This window comes from Chanodichthys erythropterus, chromosome 9, assembly GCF_024489055.1.
Source record: "Chanodichthys erythropterus isolate Z2021 chromosome 9, ASM2448905v1, whole genome shotgun sequence".
In the NCBI taxonomy this organism is placed as follows: domain Eukaryota; kingdom Metazoa; phylum Chordata; class Actinopteri; order Cypriniformes; family Xenocyprididae; genus Chanodichthys; species Chanodichthys erythropterus.
The window spans coordinates 13,941,142-13,957,495 of record NC_090229.1 but is presented as its reverse complement, the minus strand read 5'-3'; the positions used below and the strand labels follow the sequence as shown (position 1 = coordinate 13,957,495).

At 36.5% G+C, this 16,354-nt stretch overlaps 1 protein-coding gene across 7 annotated transcripts in view; it reads left to right on the top strand.

Moving 5' to 3' along the window:
- Positions 1-16,354, top strand: part of sh3gl1b (SH3-domain GRB2-like 1b) — a 28,024-nt gene continuing 11,670 nt past the window's right edge. For 6 of the 7 annotated variants that reach the window (XR_010895961.1, XR_010895960.1, XR_010895959.1 and 3 more), the window contains exons 1-3: positions 1-358; positions 13,064-13,132; positions 15,328-15,400. Coding sequence is in view for 1 of the 7 variants with exons in the window: in XM_067394673.1 (XP_067250774.1) it covers positions 314-358; positions 13,064-13,132; positions 15,328-15,400 (187 nt within the window). In the remaining 6 variants the exon portion in view is untranslated. The remainder of the gene's footprint in view (positions 359-13,063; positions 13,133-15,327; positions 15,401-16,354) is intronic. The other variant, XR_010895962.1, reaches the window with a different exon arrangement.

The window sequence follows — 16,354 nt, the reverse complement described above, 5'->3', positions numbered from 1 at the left end:
TGTGCTTGCGTTGCGCAGGAAACCGCTAGTTTCTCAAGACTTACAAATGCGGTGGATGGACTATTAACCGTATTAAAGTCACATTTTAGTAGAAAACCACCAGAAGAACAATTAATATCATAACTTGATCAAACCTTTCCCAACAGCCACCTGGAATATTTGTTTGTGGAGTGGGTGTCGTTTATCGTTTATCTGAGGACTTGAGTTTTATATTTCACTCAGCGACCGTTGACTTTTGTCACACTGTTGTGTCAGTATTATACCTACTTTACAAGTCTTTTTTTCGTCGAGAAAAGGGAATTACGCCTTGAAGATGTCCGTGGCGGGCTTAAAGAAGCAGTTTTACAAAGCCAGCCAGGTTTGAGAGTTACTTTTTTCTGTTGTTTTCTTCCATTGAACCGCAGTGCTGTGCCAGCTAGCTTAGCCTGCTAACGCTGCGCTAAACTTCAGCCCGCTATTCTGCACTTTAAAAGTGGTTTGTGTGTTTTTCTCCTTGCTGTATTTAACCGTTTCTCAAGATTTACAAAGATAAATCGTGCTATTGTTTAATGTCATGCCTTTGTAGAGTTACAAACCGCTTGCTTTGTGTTTTTTATTGTCTGTCTTATCCTAACTTACAATCATTGTCATATTTAATTTTTTGACAGCTTTCATAAATAGTCAGCGTCACTTTATGGGCGCATTTAAACCTAATTAGAGGTTACAATGTGTTAAAATATGCAGAAGAGTGTCTGTTTTCTTTTAGCTTGGTATTGCAATACAACGCCCCCATCCTTACTATATCACTCCATTTGCCACGTTTACTGCAGTAAAATGAACGATTTTGCACTGAGCATATGCTTATGATCTACTCATTAAACGGGGTTATTTAAAATATCTACATGTATATGTAAATTCTGCCTAGAAATACACTAAGAATATACTGCAGCATCAGGTTTACCCAAGATTACCGCATTTCCCTTTATTGGCATCTGTTGGACAATCACGTCCTCTATGGATTTTGTGTTTGTAGCTCTCTCGTTTCTATGGTTCAAACTTTATGCTGGCAATATGTATTTGGAAAATGTGACACTGTCGCACTGGCTTTCCTTTTACAATGAGCAAAAGTCAGCCATGTAACTTGTCAGTGGGTTAAAGAAACCTGCATGTGATTAAACAAACACCATTTGGGTCATTCCTGCTATGCAGTACCTTTTTTAAGCTCTTTTAAAATGAAATATGCAAATACAATATATTGCATATTTGATTATTCTAATAAGTATGGAAAGTATAACTATAAAAGTGTATGACAAGGTTTCAAAAATATGTTTTGGTCAAGCTCGGGTTCTTCAGCTGTATTAATTATTACTTATTTGCAATTCGCAGACTGAAAAATTGAGAAATTATGAGAATTCCTAACAGGATGAAAATAACAAGCAATAGTTTATCAGCGAGGAATTAAAAGTTTAGATAATATTATGCCAGTCTCTGTAATTTTGTCAAACAGGATTGAGTGTTTTATAGGAAGAACAAAAGCAGTACTACAAAACATCTTAGAGTTAATCACATTATAATTTTTCTTTACTTTTGTTAGAAAATATTAGATGTAATGTCGTTAACGAAATGGTGTTTATTAAATTAATGTGATATTACAACACTTTAATAGGATGAGAAGTGAAAATGAGAACACAGAAAACTATAAAAGAATTATCAAATAAAAAACTACTAACAAGAACACGTTTTGTTTGATATGATTTGATTATAGCAAGGAGAGAATGAAGAAACACCTGAAATATTTTATGTACATTTTTCTCATGTTAGAGGTTCAAAGTATCAGCTTGATCACAGTAGAGAAATTACTTAAAATTCTCCCCTATTATCATATAAATGTGATGTTAAATGGTAAAAGAAAACTGACTAATTTGGTGTCCATGCAATATATTATGAAGAGAGCATGAAAGTGTACTGCATAACAGCAAAAACTCAGAAAATTTAGATTCAATATAACTGACCAGAAAAGCTTTACTAAAGCTTGTCCATCTAGTTTAGCTAAATATTGTCTTGTTATTATGTTGGGAATGGCAAAAGTGAAACGTAACATGAGTGTGGGCTCGCAGCCGGCACTGTGTTGGCTTTAAATGTGCAAAAAGTCTCACTTTGAGCCTCTGAAGACAATCAAATGTGTTATCAGGAAAACCTCTCTTTGATTTTGGCTGCTCTCGCGTTCTGGTGGTGTTGAGGAGGTTCTTTGTCTGTGGTTCATAATGTAATTAACTCAAGACTTAATGTGTTTTTGTTAATTTGTTAGTTTCTCGTTGCCAACAGTTGTGTTTTCCTTAGGGCACATGGTCACAGATGTAGGGGAAGCAGAGCATCTCTGTCCCTGTTCGCTGCTCTCAGCAGGAAGGGACAATCGGTTGACCAATTTCCTGTCAGGAACATGCTTAGATCCCCAGTGGGGGGTCTACATGAGTGGAGGAGTACAGCTGGGCAGAGGAAAATGGCCAGTGTTTGGGCCTGAGAAGCGGAGTATGAATCATGCAACTCTAATGGGGGTTGGGGTACTTTCGCCTGCTCTTTTTATTGGACTGCAGTGCTGCAGAGAACTCATGCCAGCATTCCACAGTAATCAATACTTGACATAGGCCGGACACCCTGCCAAAAGACAAACTCCGACACCAGTCACACCCTCAGTCCGGTCTTCCTCTCGGTGTGCTCTCCGTAGAACAGTTTGAGCTACTTTGAGATTGTGTTTTTTTTTATGTACACACCAGGAAATGTTTTGCATTTTGCTTGTTTCTGAGCAGAATTCTGCAGCCTTGTTTTCAGAAGGTAATCATTAGTAGAACACACTAAAACTGTAAGAATAAGAATGACTAATATGATAGATAACACTTCTTATCATAGCATAGCCTTTCTAGAGAATCTGATGTGCTTGCTGCAGTGAACATTGGACAGGGACATATACATTTCTAAAACTTGAAAAAAGCTTTATTTGGACAAATCTGTTTTTTTATGTTTTCTTCCCTATTGATATAGTCATCATGAAATCAAAATGGACTTTAAAAAAAGAATATTGCAATGTTTATATGAAATTATTTATCCATGCAAATCTTTTTAAATGATTTATTTATTTATTTTTATTCATGAAAAAAAATGGCATGAAACCAAAATCGACAATTCTTGTTTTTCATGCTAGCTTATTTGACTGTTTCGGAATATTTAAGATAAATCGTGCTATTTTTTAATGTCATGCCTTGGTAGAGTTCTAAACTGCTTGCTTTGTGTTTTTTATTGTCGGTCTTATCCTAACTTACAGACATTGCCATATTTAATATTTTTGACAGCCTTCATTAATAGTCAGCGTCACTTTATGGGCGCATTTAGACCTAATTAGAGGTTACAGTGTGTTAAAATATGCAGAAGAGTGTCTGTTTTTTTAAACTTGGTATAGCAATACAACGCCCCCATCCTTACTATATCACTCCATTTGACAAGACTAGAAGAGGCTTGGTTGACCAAGATTTTATTAATCGGTTAGTCGCAGTGAAAAAACTTCACTGGAAGTGGTGAAGTCACACAGTCTGTGAGGGAAAGAACGTTAACGGCAAGAAATGCAAACCTTCACCTATCATTCATCAACTTCAAATATGGCTTATTGCTCGCTGTTAGCCTATTGATAGCCCATGGATATGTGTGCTATTATTAGGCATATCCATGCATCCATATTATTAGGTGCATATCTGCTCTTACTGCATGACATACAGGTGACGGTGCGATCACTTGCATTTAACTTAAAATACTCCATCATTTTGGTCACACAGATAAGAGTAATGCAAACACTAAAGGGTCTATTTTTATTTCTGTAAGCTCACAATAACAGCAAAACATGCTTTTCTGAAATAATGAAAACAATCAGGATGCGCCGTCTCGATCTCTGTGAACTTGAGCAGAAATTCAGCGTATATACTTGCCTCACAGACACAAGAAATATATCTATAGAAATCCTAAAAAATCTGCTTTTAAACAAACCAATTCAAATGGAAAATTAATATTCTCAGATTATGTAATCCATATGAAACACGAATATATAGGTGCATCCACTAGTGCATAGATGACGAGGCAGCATAGTTGACTTAATCTCTGCATCTGAAAACACAGAAAACATTATCATTAAATTATTAAAAGGTTTAAACAGTCGCCTTTTGTTTTTTTTCATGACACACTCCTAATCATTACGTTTGCCAGTGCACTGTGGTAAGCTTCATGTGTGCGCTTGAGTGCTGATTAGTAGGGCTGGGTACCGAACTCGATACTTTTTAGGTACCAATCGAATTGCCTCTTGTCATTCGGTACCAAATTTCGGTACCTCAGAATGGAGCCGGGGAGTAAAAAGGAGTATCAGCATCCTCCTGATACTGCCATACTGCGGATAATCCGCGGGTCGGGCCAAAAAAACCCATTCCAATTAATGGCGGGTGGATGAGAGATGAATCATTAATGTGTTGATTTTAATAAAGACACAGAACTCTCATCTCACAGTAAGACGTAACGAACGTGCGTCACTCTTCCGCTTTGATCTTATTAATAATAATTAATTATTTGAAGAACAACAATTGCTGAGTGATTTAAAAATAGCCTCACATACTGAATATTTGCACTGAAAACTAAACTTTATTTAAACTATTTGCACTGATTTATTGTGTTGGGTAAATTTTGTTCATTTGTGCTTTTTTATTCACTGCAGTGGCTCAGGAGATGAGTCTTTGAGTCTGAAAAAAAGTCAACAAAGTTAAAATATAAAACCAAAGATTTTTTTGAGGTAATGTAATATTAAAACAGATTTTATAAAATCGGTATCGAAAAAAGTATCGTTCAGGTATCGGTATCGAAGTCAAGGTATCGGTATCGTCTCGGTATCGAAAATTTTTTAACGATACCCAGCCCTACGGATTAGGCTATGTCAAGTCAAGTCACCTTTATTTATATAGCACTTTTTACAATGCAGATTGTGTCAAAGCAGCTTTACAGTGATAACTGGTATATAATTTTGGCTGCACAGCAGCTCTTAAAGAAAATCGTGTCCATATCCTTAAGTAAATTCAGTATTGATTAATTCCAATGTAAGAATCAATAGTTAGTTATTAATTTAGTTAATTTATATCAGCACTGGAGTAAACAGTGATGTCATCATCCAGCTCAGCTCAGTTCAGTTCGCATACAATGGTGTCAATGCAGGCAGATCAAAACTGTTGAATATCAAATGTCAAGTGTCCCCAACTAAGCAAGCCAAAGGCGACAGCGGCAAACTCCAACAGGTGACATCAGGTGGCAAACAGGTGTTAAAATGGAGAAAAAACCTCGGGGGCCAGTTCTCCTCTGGTGAACACTGCTTTATTATGATTCAGGCAAGTCCAATGGGATCACAACAGTCAAAGCTATGTATTATATATAGGCAAATAAAGGCTCATTCTTACGATTTTTGACTCATTAATATAAATATGTGATTAGTCGACTAATGTCTTGAACTACTACTAGTCGACTAGAAAAGTCTCTAGTCGAGGGTAGCCCTACAATAGGGATACCCTTGACTAGCCCTACAACATTTCATGCCAACATCTCCACGACATGAGAGCAGTTCCCTGAAGCCACATCTTCCTTCTTTGCGCGGGCGTTTTCCTAATATTTCACATTGTGACATAGACATTTGAGGAAGTAATATCTGGACTTCGAACAAAGCGTTTTAGGCAGGTCTGGATCAGTGTTTTTTGTTATATACAGGGTATCCGCGGGTCCTTAAAAAGTCTTAAAAAGTCTTAAATATACTTTTCCTAATAAAAGGCCTTAAAAAGTCTTAAAATGTCTTAAATTCAGATTCGATAGGTCTTAAATATTTTTCGTTGCATTACCGCAAAAATGTTTTATGTATGTTATGTTTTATGTTTTCTCGTACGTCACCGACGGAATGGTCCACACACATGGCGCCGACACGTTTTCCATGCGTTTTTAGACGCGACATGAATGGTCCCTAAAAGAGTTAAAATGGGTCAACACGCCAAATGCGAGTACAATCAACGCGGAAACGTGTTCGGGAACTTTTTTATGAATGGTGGTATTAAATATATAATTTGCAACGGCTGTGATGTAATTATCCTACATAATAGTCTGACGCGCTGCATGCTTGCTGTAGCAGTGCTGTGTTTTCATTTTCGATTTAACTGTAAATGCTTCTTTGTTTGTGACGTTTAAATTTGCATTTGGGAACGCATTATTAGTCATCAGAATCGTATATAATTCAAATAAATGCTGTTGAACATTGCATTGAACTTAAAAGAAAACTAACAAATATCACCATTTCCACAAAAATATGAAGAAGCACAACTGTTTTCAACACTGATAATAATCACAAATGTTTCTTGAGCATCAAATCAAATTGTAATGATTTCTGAAGTATCATGTGACACTGTAATGATGTTGAAAATGATCACAGGAATAAATTACATTTTATAAAATAATTTTTATAAAGTATAGAAAACTTTTTATTTGTAAGAATATTTCACAATGTCGCTGTTTTTACTGTATTTTTGCTCAAATAAATGTAGCCCTGGTGAGCAGAAGGGAATTATTTTAAAATCAATAGTTGTTTCCAAACATTTTGCAGGTACTTTAATAATAACAATTCTATTTATACATTTAATATATTATATTAAATTAATTATTATCATGATTATTAAATGCTGCTTTTTATTTTTACAGAACAATAGTATGTATTATTACAATATATGACATATCTTTTAATGTGATAAAATATATTTTTTTTAAAAGAAAGGTGCCGGGATGTGGCTCTAGCTGATCACATATATATAATGTGTGTGTTTCCATCACAGATTTGGTCTTAAATTTCATGTGAGGTGGTATTAAAAAGGTCTTAAGTCTTAAATTTAACTTGTTAATATCTGCAGATACCCTGTATATAGAATATGTATAAATCCCTAAAAACACAAATAGAAAACATTTAAAAAAGCATCATATGACCCCTTTAACCTTCCCTCCACCTCGCATTGACCTTACCGATGATGTACACCGCAAGGGTGGGACAATAATCCCTCCTTTCCAGCAACCTCACATGAGATTGCAGCAATAGCGGGATGATGCCAGTTATATAAAGGTGGTAATTTCTGCACCACTGCATTGGCGTGGAGTAAAACATATATCAGTACCCAACAGATATGATAAGTCCGGTGAGACCTGGGTCCAAAAAGATGAGAGAGAGGGACAATCCCAAAAGAAGTTCAAGTACGTGCCTAGAGATCCTTGAAAACAGAGATTACACTTAGGAGAGGAGGATAGATTAATGTAGAAACGTTTCATAGGAGTCAAGTAAACCCTATGTAGGAATTTCCAGTGTATCATTTGATGATTGGGTTTCTTTGAAGACAGCTTAAACACCCCCTATACCTTATCCGAAAATAAAACATGTACATCCTCATTAAGATCCTTGGCCCAAACAGTTGTAATAGATTAGGGTTTGTATGAATGCTTAAGAAGAGACAGATAAATAACTGAAACAGAAGAGGGAGATTTCTCAGAAGGAAGGATTAGTTTGCGCAATGGGCGAATAGGTAAATGAGAGTCCCAAGCCACTCCAAATGCCCGAAGGGCCGATCTAATACTAGATTGAATAAAGTATTTATTTAACAGAAAAAGCAGATCCACCACTTTAAGCAGGTGTCTACCTAGGAACACATTTACTTGACATTTTTGTTGTGTGAGGAGGATTGTGTTAGAGGGATAGTTCTGAAATTTCTGTGTTGTCTCTGTAGCAGTTGACTCTCAGTCATGCATTCTTCTCTTCATTAGACTCACAAGCACAGCATTATCTATGAAGTGTGGTCTTGGTTTCAGTCTTCGTCTGCTGGGTCTGCTTTGGCTATGTGGCTGGCTGTTTGTGTGTATGTGTATTTGTGTCAAAGTTAGAAGTACTTTGCATTCTTTATCAGCATTGTGTGACAGAGCTGAGCCTCTGTATTATCTCTTTACCTGTTGATAAGGCCTCTTTCACTCGTAAATATACATAGTCATGTTGCCAGCTCACTGAGCTGCACAGTTTCATTGCAGGAGTGTCCGATTGAGATCATGACAGAACATATGGTCTTCTGGTGTCTCTCTGAATTTTTTGATCATACATTTTCTGTAGTATGCATCAGATGAGGCTTGGGGTGCATTAAATTGATCAAAGTGACTTTTACATTGTTATTAAAAAAAAGTATATTTCGAATAAATGTTGTTATTTTGAACTTTCCATTCATCAAAGAATCTTGAAAAAAAAAAAAAATCTGAATTTTCAGCAGTCATTAGTCTTAAGCGTCACATGATCCTTCAGAAATTAATTGATTTCTGAAGGATCATGTTACGCTCAAGACTAATGACTGCTGAAAATTCAGATTTGGAATAAATTACATTTTGAACTATGTTAGACTGCATTGTTTGAAAGAATTCGCTTACTGGATTATTGGACTGAACTTTCCCGGAGTTTAACGAATTAAAATGATCTGATTGCAAACAGAGAAGCGAAATAGGGGTAAAGGGTTAGAATAGAAATTTTCACCTACCAGGGTTACAGGTTCTTGCCGGGTGTGCCTCATACGTCCTGAAAAGTGAAGCTGCGTGCTCTTTGATCGCCCCCTGGAGGCTGGATGCAGTACAGGTCATAAACCCCGCCCACTCAATGCAGACGAATGAGACTTAAGTTAAAACATAAAAATAAATTATGCTTCAAATAAAATTTTCCGAAAGATGGTTTTGGTCATTTAAGGTAGTTATCACGCTGATTTATATTCAATTGTTCGTTTTTGTGATAAGTTTGATTTTAGCTAGCAATTTGGTGCTATAGAAACGGGGCGTGTCGTCATGACTCACAGTTGATTGACAGCTTCTCTGAGGACTGTCGGAGCTTCGAGGGGAGATTGAAGATAAATAAATAACTATTAATTTTCAGTTCCTGTGTTATTTCACACCGACAAAATGAGCTGTTCAGCAGTAAACTGTACTAACTGACCTACAGGATCTGACGGATATCTGAGCTTTTCTCGGTAACGTTAACTGTGGGCTTCATAAGCTAATTAATAAACGTTATTAGTTAAGATAACTGCCTAACGTTAGCCATGATGAAAAAAAAAGCAGGTGATCGTTATCTGGCAGTTATAATTATTTTTATGGGTATAAAATAATAATTAGCAGGATAAAACTAATGATAGCCTACTCTAATTAGAGTACTGTCTACAGCAATTGATCTCCTGTAACGTTAGTTTAAACATTTTATTTAAAATGGCTGGACAGTTTCTGACATTTTAGAGTTTCTAGAGGCATATTATATTGAGTTCATCTACTGAATTTGCTATTTCAAAAATATCATTGCTCTAGAAACAGAATGGCCTATTATTTTATAGGTAGAATTTTAAATTGCGTATAATTTATATGGCCTATTTAAAATACATCAATGATGACACAGCCGTCTGGGCGGAAGTTTGATACCGCGACTCCGCCTCCGGGCTCCACTGACGAGTCTTTCTGCGCATGCCCAGGTTCCAATTTTTTTTTGTTTTTTTTTTGTTGACATTTTTGCGTAACGTGTCAGCGCCCAGAGGCGTCCGTTTTGGCTTCAGTTCAATACAATGGAAGGAAGCGGTGTCGCGTCGTCCATCTTTTTTTACAGTCTATGGTTCTTGCGCCATCAGTGTGATAAACTCCTGACTTCTAAGATAATCTAACTGTGTGACATAAATTACGTTAAAGGATTAGTTCACTTTCAAATGAAAATTAGCCCAAGCTAATCCTAGGTGTAAATGACTTTCATCTTTCTGACAATCACAATCAGAGATATTTTAATAAAATATTCTGATGCATCCGAGCTTTATAATGGCAGTGAGCGGGACTAACGAATATGAGCTGCTGAAAGTGCTTCCATCCACATCCATCCATCATAAATATATTTTACATGGCTCCGGGGGGTTAATAAAGGCCTTCTGAAGCAAAGCGATGCATTTGTGTAAATAAATAATACATATTTAACAAGTTATGAAGACAATTATTCTTCTCAGGAAGAAAGTGTAAAACTCTTACTGTTCAAAAAACTTACGCTACATCCTACGCCTGCCATATTCAGCTTGCGGGAAAAGCTTCAGTGACGCGATGCCAGTTTACACTTTTTCTATTTGTAAGTTGAATATGGAAGGCAATCTGCTGGAAGCCAGATATTTTACATCATAACTTGATAAATATGGATTTTTTTTTTTTTTTTTTTTTACAAAAATGCAATGCCTCACTTCAGACGGCCTTTATTAAAGGTATCAATTCAAAAGGTATCAGTAAATCTAGTATTGTATATTAATTCCCTTATTACTACAAGATTGTTAACAAAGTTGTATTTTAAGTAGTTTTTAAATAGAAAGGTAGCACTGATAATATTGCCGCCATTTGAATGTTAAATTGATGGGAACTTGAACACGTCAGTCTTTATCTTTGGCCTTAATCTAAGCCGTATCATGTTTTCCACCTAGTTTATAGCGTTAACTCTATCCAGTGTCTTTACCATCTCAACATATTGGAGACATTTAGACATGCCGGTTGACTTCCCACAAAACACTGGTTAATTATTAATTAGTTTTCTTTGTGCCCTGGTCTGCCAAACAAACTGAATTGCACAAATATGCAAACATGCTTGAAGGATATAGAGGAGTGAAAAGGTCACTGCAAGCCGACACCTGCATGTCAAACATGGTTGTAATGGAGTGTTCTTGTGCTGATGTCTTTGGCTTAAAATAACTGTTATTCATTTTGATACAATTGTATCGAGTGGTTCATGATTTCTCTTGTGCATGGTGGTGGTGTTAACACATTCATTTGTTATTTTTTTTTTATAAGACATCAATCTGCATATATACACTACTACACTAACATTTTAAAAATATTGCAGACTTAATGATGTGAAAGCAACAATTTATTGACTTCTAAAGGCCCTGTGTGTTATATCTATTAATTTTTTTTTCTGCCACAATAATGGCATGTCTTTGAATTATCTTAATTTGCAAATATTTTGCAAATAATTGTGATTATTACATTTAAATTACAGATGTGATTAAATCAATAGACTGCCATAGTATAAAACATTTTAATTGCATTGAAACCTTTTTTTTCCTCTATCAGCAAGAGAAGTCTTAAAGAGTTGTCTGCTGTAATCTTTATAGCAGATGTTGCAAGAACCTCCCATAGTGTATTTTTAATGGTTTTGAGAATGTCTTTTTAAATCTTGATAGGACCATTTGGAGTGTGTTGTTCACAAACTAGATGTCCATGTTTAGTCTGTAGAAAATGCTTACAATATAGAGTAAGAGAAAAACTCAAGGAAACAGGTGGTTATAGATAAATAATGTTTAACACAGCCATAGAAATAGCCAAAACACAAAATGAACTTCTCAGCGTTGTAACTTACCACCATAAATTGACATGTGTTCATGATTAATGTTCATATGACGTGATATGACAAACATCCAGCGTTTTCCATGTGGAAATGTATGCTTACTCCAGTTAGGGTCAAGAACAGCAATAAAATGAACAACACATGTTAGTGAGGACTGAAATTTAACATGTGGCCTTGTTTCAACAGTTGCACGATCACTGTCTTTGCTTCTCTGTTGCATGCTCAGGACATAAACACCGAGTGGGATGAGCAACATGTGTTACAAGTCCCGAGAATAACAACTGTTGTGGCAGGCGCAGGTTCACTCAGAGCTTTTTTGTTTTAGTTTAATACCACTGGTGTTTTTGATGTAGTCAAGTAATCCATGATATGCTGTATAATATTCACAGTAATTTTCTAAGAATAAATGGTAGTATTGGAGCTATTTAAAGTATTAAGAATGAAAGCTATGGAAGTACAGAAGGAAAAATGATCCCTGCCAAGTGAGCACGAAAGAAATGAGTTGGAGGGAGGGCTAATTGGATTTGCATGTGTACAGTGCTAAAATGAGTTCCTTGTGAAAGTTAGCCATTTTCTGCAGTTTATATGTTGTGAGGAATACAGAGGTGGAGGGAAAGTGGAATTCACTTGAATGTTATTTTGTTTAGTTGTCTGTTCAGAATCGTGATCTCTATTTAAAGGAACACTCCACTTTTTTTGAAAATAGGCTCATTTTCCAACTCCCCTAGAGTTAAACAGTTGAGTTTTACCGTTTTCGAATCCATTCAGCCAATCTCCGGTTCTGGCGGTACCACTTTTAGCATAGCTTAGCATAGTTCATTGAATATGATTAGACCGTTAGCATCGCGCTTAAAAATGACCAAAGAGATTTGATATTTTTCCTATTTAAAACTTGACTCTTCTGTAGTTAAATCGTGTACTAAGACCGACGGAAAATAAAAAGTTGTGATTTTCTAGGCTGATATGGCTAGGAACTATACTCTCATTCAGGCATAATAATCAAGGAACTTTGCTGCCGTATCATGGCTGCAGCAGTGCAATGATATTACGCAGCGCCCGTGAGCGCCTGCTTGCACAGGGAACGTGCCTTGCAACCATGGAGACGTATGTGAGAGACGCTGCGTAATATCATTGCACTGCTGCAGCCATGGAACGGCAGCAAAGTTCCTTGATTATTACGCCTGAATGAGAGTATAGTTCCTAGCCATATCAGCCTAGAAAATCGCAACTTTTCATTTTCTGTCGGTCTTAGTACACGATTTAACTACAGAAGAGTCAAGTTTTAAATAGGAAAAATATCAAAACTCTTTGGTCATTTTTAAGCGCGATGCTAACGGTCTAATCAGATTCAATGAACTATGCTAAGCTATGCTAAAAGTGGTACCGCCAGAACCGGAGATCGGCTGAATGGATTCGAAAACGGTAAAACTCAACTGTTTAACTCTAGGGGAGTTGGAAAATGAGCCTATTTTCAAAAAAAGTGGAGTGTTCCTTTAAAAAGCAAAGGCAAAAGCAAAATGGTCATTCTCAATTTATCTAGTATCATTCAGCTCCAATTTTAATATAGTCATACTGGTTTAAAAAGGGCTTATCTCTCTCTGTCAGATGGTGAGTGAGAAGGTTGGCGGTGCTGAGGGAACTAAACTGGACGAGGAGTTCAAGGACCTGGAGAGAGTAAGTGGAGAGTGTTTTCCCACACCACAGCCAACAGTGAAAAACATTGATTTAAACACATAAAGTGATTCAGAGCCTCAACCTCTGTCCCACACATCCATCAGTGAGGTTTTCGACACCACCTGTGTTTTTCTGGAAAGTTTTTTTCATTTACAAAGTGAAAGTGGTGTGGCTGTAGTGATCCAGGACTGTATGAAATGTTTATTTAATGCAGTGTCTTAGGCTGAAATCTGACTTTAATAATTCTTTCCTCTAAACATGAGTGGTGTCATCAGGTCTCCTGAAAACACTGCTCAATGATATACGTTTAACTTTGTTCTGACACTAAACTCTTGAATAGCTTCACAGATCTTCATTCAGTTCTTCTGTAATTACATATTTTAGTAGATGGTTTAATAGAATACTAGCAAATAAAGATGACTTAAAGGGTTAGTTCATTTCACCCAAAAATTTAATTTCCATCATTAATTACTCACCCTCATGCCATTCCAAACAGCATAGGAGAATGACAGGAGAGAAGAGAAAATCATTATTTTTGTTTTGTTTTTGCGCACAAAAGGTATTGTCGCTTCATAACATTAAAGGGTACATATTACACACACAGTAAGACAGATATTGTACCGAGTTTTTCCGAAAACAGCCAAGCTCCTGGAGGCGTGCCGTGGGCAAAGCTAAAGAGTCACGAACATGCGCAGCTTTTGTGTAGCGAAGCTATCGATGGTCATCTAAACAAATGTGTGTAAAGGGTTAGTTCACCCAAAAATGAAAATTCTGTCATTTATTACTCACCCTCATGTCGTTTCACACCCGTAAGTCCTTCGTTCATCTTTGGAACACAAATTAATATTTTTTCCCGATGGCTGAGTGAGGCCTCCATTGCCAGCAAGATAATTAACACTTTCAGATGGCCAGAAAGTTACTAAAGACATATTTAAAACAGTTCATCTGACTACAGTGGTTCAACCGTAATGTTATGAAGCGACGAGAATACTTTTTGTGCACCAAAAAACAAAATAATTTGATTTCAAGATAAAATAATTTTGATTTTTCAGACGATTTCAAAAAGCTTCAAAGCTTTATGGATCTTTTGTTTCGAATCAGTGGTTCGGAGCATGTATCAAACTGCCAAAGTCACGTGATTTCAGTAAACGAGGCTTCGTTACATCATAAGTGTTTCGAAATTTCACTGGGGGGCGTGACTTTAGCAGTGATTCACGCTCCGAACCACTGATTTAAAACAAAAGATTCGTAAAGCTTCTGAAACTTGTACGAACTCTGAAGGAGTGTATTTGGCACAGAAATACTCTGTCATACGGTCCAACTCATTTTTTGAAACTTTGGCCATGTTTAGCAAGAGAATCCATCTCTTTAACAGTGTAAATAAGTCAGAATGCATGAAATCCTTTCATGTTGAACCACTGTAGTCATGTTGACTATTTTAATGAAGTTTTTACTACTTTTCTGGACTTGGAATGTGGTAATTATGTTGCTTTCTATGGGGGACAAAAAAAACTTTCGGATTTCATCAAAAATATCTTAATTTGTGTTCTGAAGATAATTTGTGGTCTTGCGGGTGTGGAACAACATGAGGGTGAGTAATTAATGACAGAAATTTTATTTTTGGGTGAACTAACCCTTTAAAGAACAGTAGCCTGATCTTATGTATGGATATTCAATACAGAAACTCTGTTAAAGAAGACATAAAGTACAGTCTGCTGGCCAACATTGCAAAATAAGCCTGAGGACATGTACTATCCTGAAGGGGATTATTTTGAAATAATGACCAGTTGAGTCTATATTATCCTTCTTTTCACAGATGCTTACCTGATAAATAAATAAATGAACATGAAATATTGATTTGTTGAAATGGTCTTATGATGTGAGAAGAAAGAGACTCACAGTGTTACGAAAGCCATTTCAAGGAGATTTCCTTAGACAACTGTCAAATGTACTTTTTAGCATTGTTATACCAACATATTTGACCACGGAATGCTGGGATGAGAATCAAGAGTCAGAAACTTTCCAGAGTGCAGCGTAATGTTATTTTAGTTTTAGACATTGGTTAATTAACCTGTTCTTATTGTTACATGTTATAAAACATTTAAAACATGTTTATTCTGTGTTGGTTGTGTCTTGCTTGTAGTGTTGCTTGTACATGTGTTCTCTGTGCATTGACCTCCCCTGTGTTTCTGTAGAAAGTAGATGTGACAAATAAAGCTGTGGTAGAAGTCATCTCTAAAACATCAGAGTACCTGCAGCCCAATCCAGGTAATACCAAAGACATCTCTGGAGCTTTTATTTAGCTTGCTGTTTGTTTAAGATTAGTACACATTTTTATCTGTCAAAACACAATGGACCCTTCGCTAAGCCCCGCCCTCCTTAGTTACTGTTGCTACGCCTGTCAAGCTTTTGCGTCTGGCAAGTCATTTACAGTATGTAAGCACCGGTGTCAGACATTTCCAAGGAGATAATTAGTCATTTTTGGCGAACAGGTGAAATATCTGAGAGAGGAAGACAAAAGGGACTGCAGTATGCATTCAAGGGATATATCCACAACATAATATGCAACCAATTAGAAAGTAATTTGATCAAAATGGAAGCTAAAGCTCCCAGCGCGAGCAGCAGCCGCCTCATACGCTGACCATTCAAATGGGAAACACACAATTTATTGAGGAAAAGCTTTGTTCATCCACAGCAGGTTGTGAAAATAATCTAATAATTATAAATCAAACAGCTTATCCATAAATCTTGTGGAATAAACACAAGACGTTAGCCTGACCACTTTGCAATGATAACATTCTCCCACTTATATTTAGCACGCCAGGCTAACTTAACTCCATCTTGCCTTTAATCATTTTATTTCACGTTCAAATATATGCTTTTTGAACAAAGAACCGTCATTATTTCCAAGCAATGATGTGCTGAGTTAGCTAGCTAGCTAACCTACTCGTCAGATTGTCCTACCCGGGCTTACTTCATATGCATACATCAATATTACATCATTGTTGTCATGATAAATAACACAAAATTACGGTATATGCATTATTGTAAGGGTAGGTTTAGTGTTGGGGCTGGTGTAGATGTTAATGAAGCCATAGACCACGTTAATATCACGCTGGAAGCACAATCTGATGGGTAACGTTAGCATTTTTCAGATTTTTCTAACGTTACCTACTGTTTCAATGGGAGGTAGCAAAATCTGACAGGGTAGCACAAATTGTC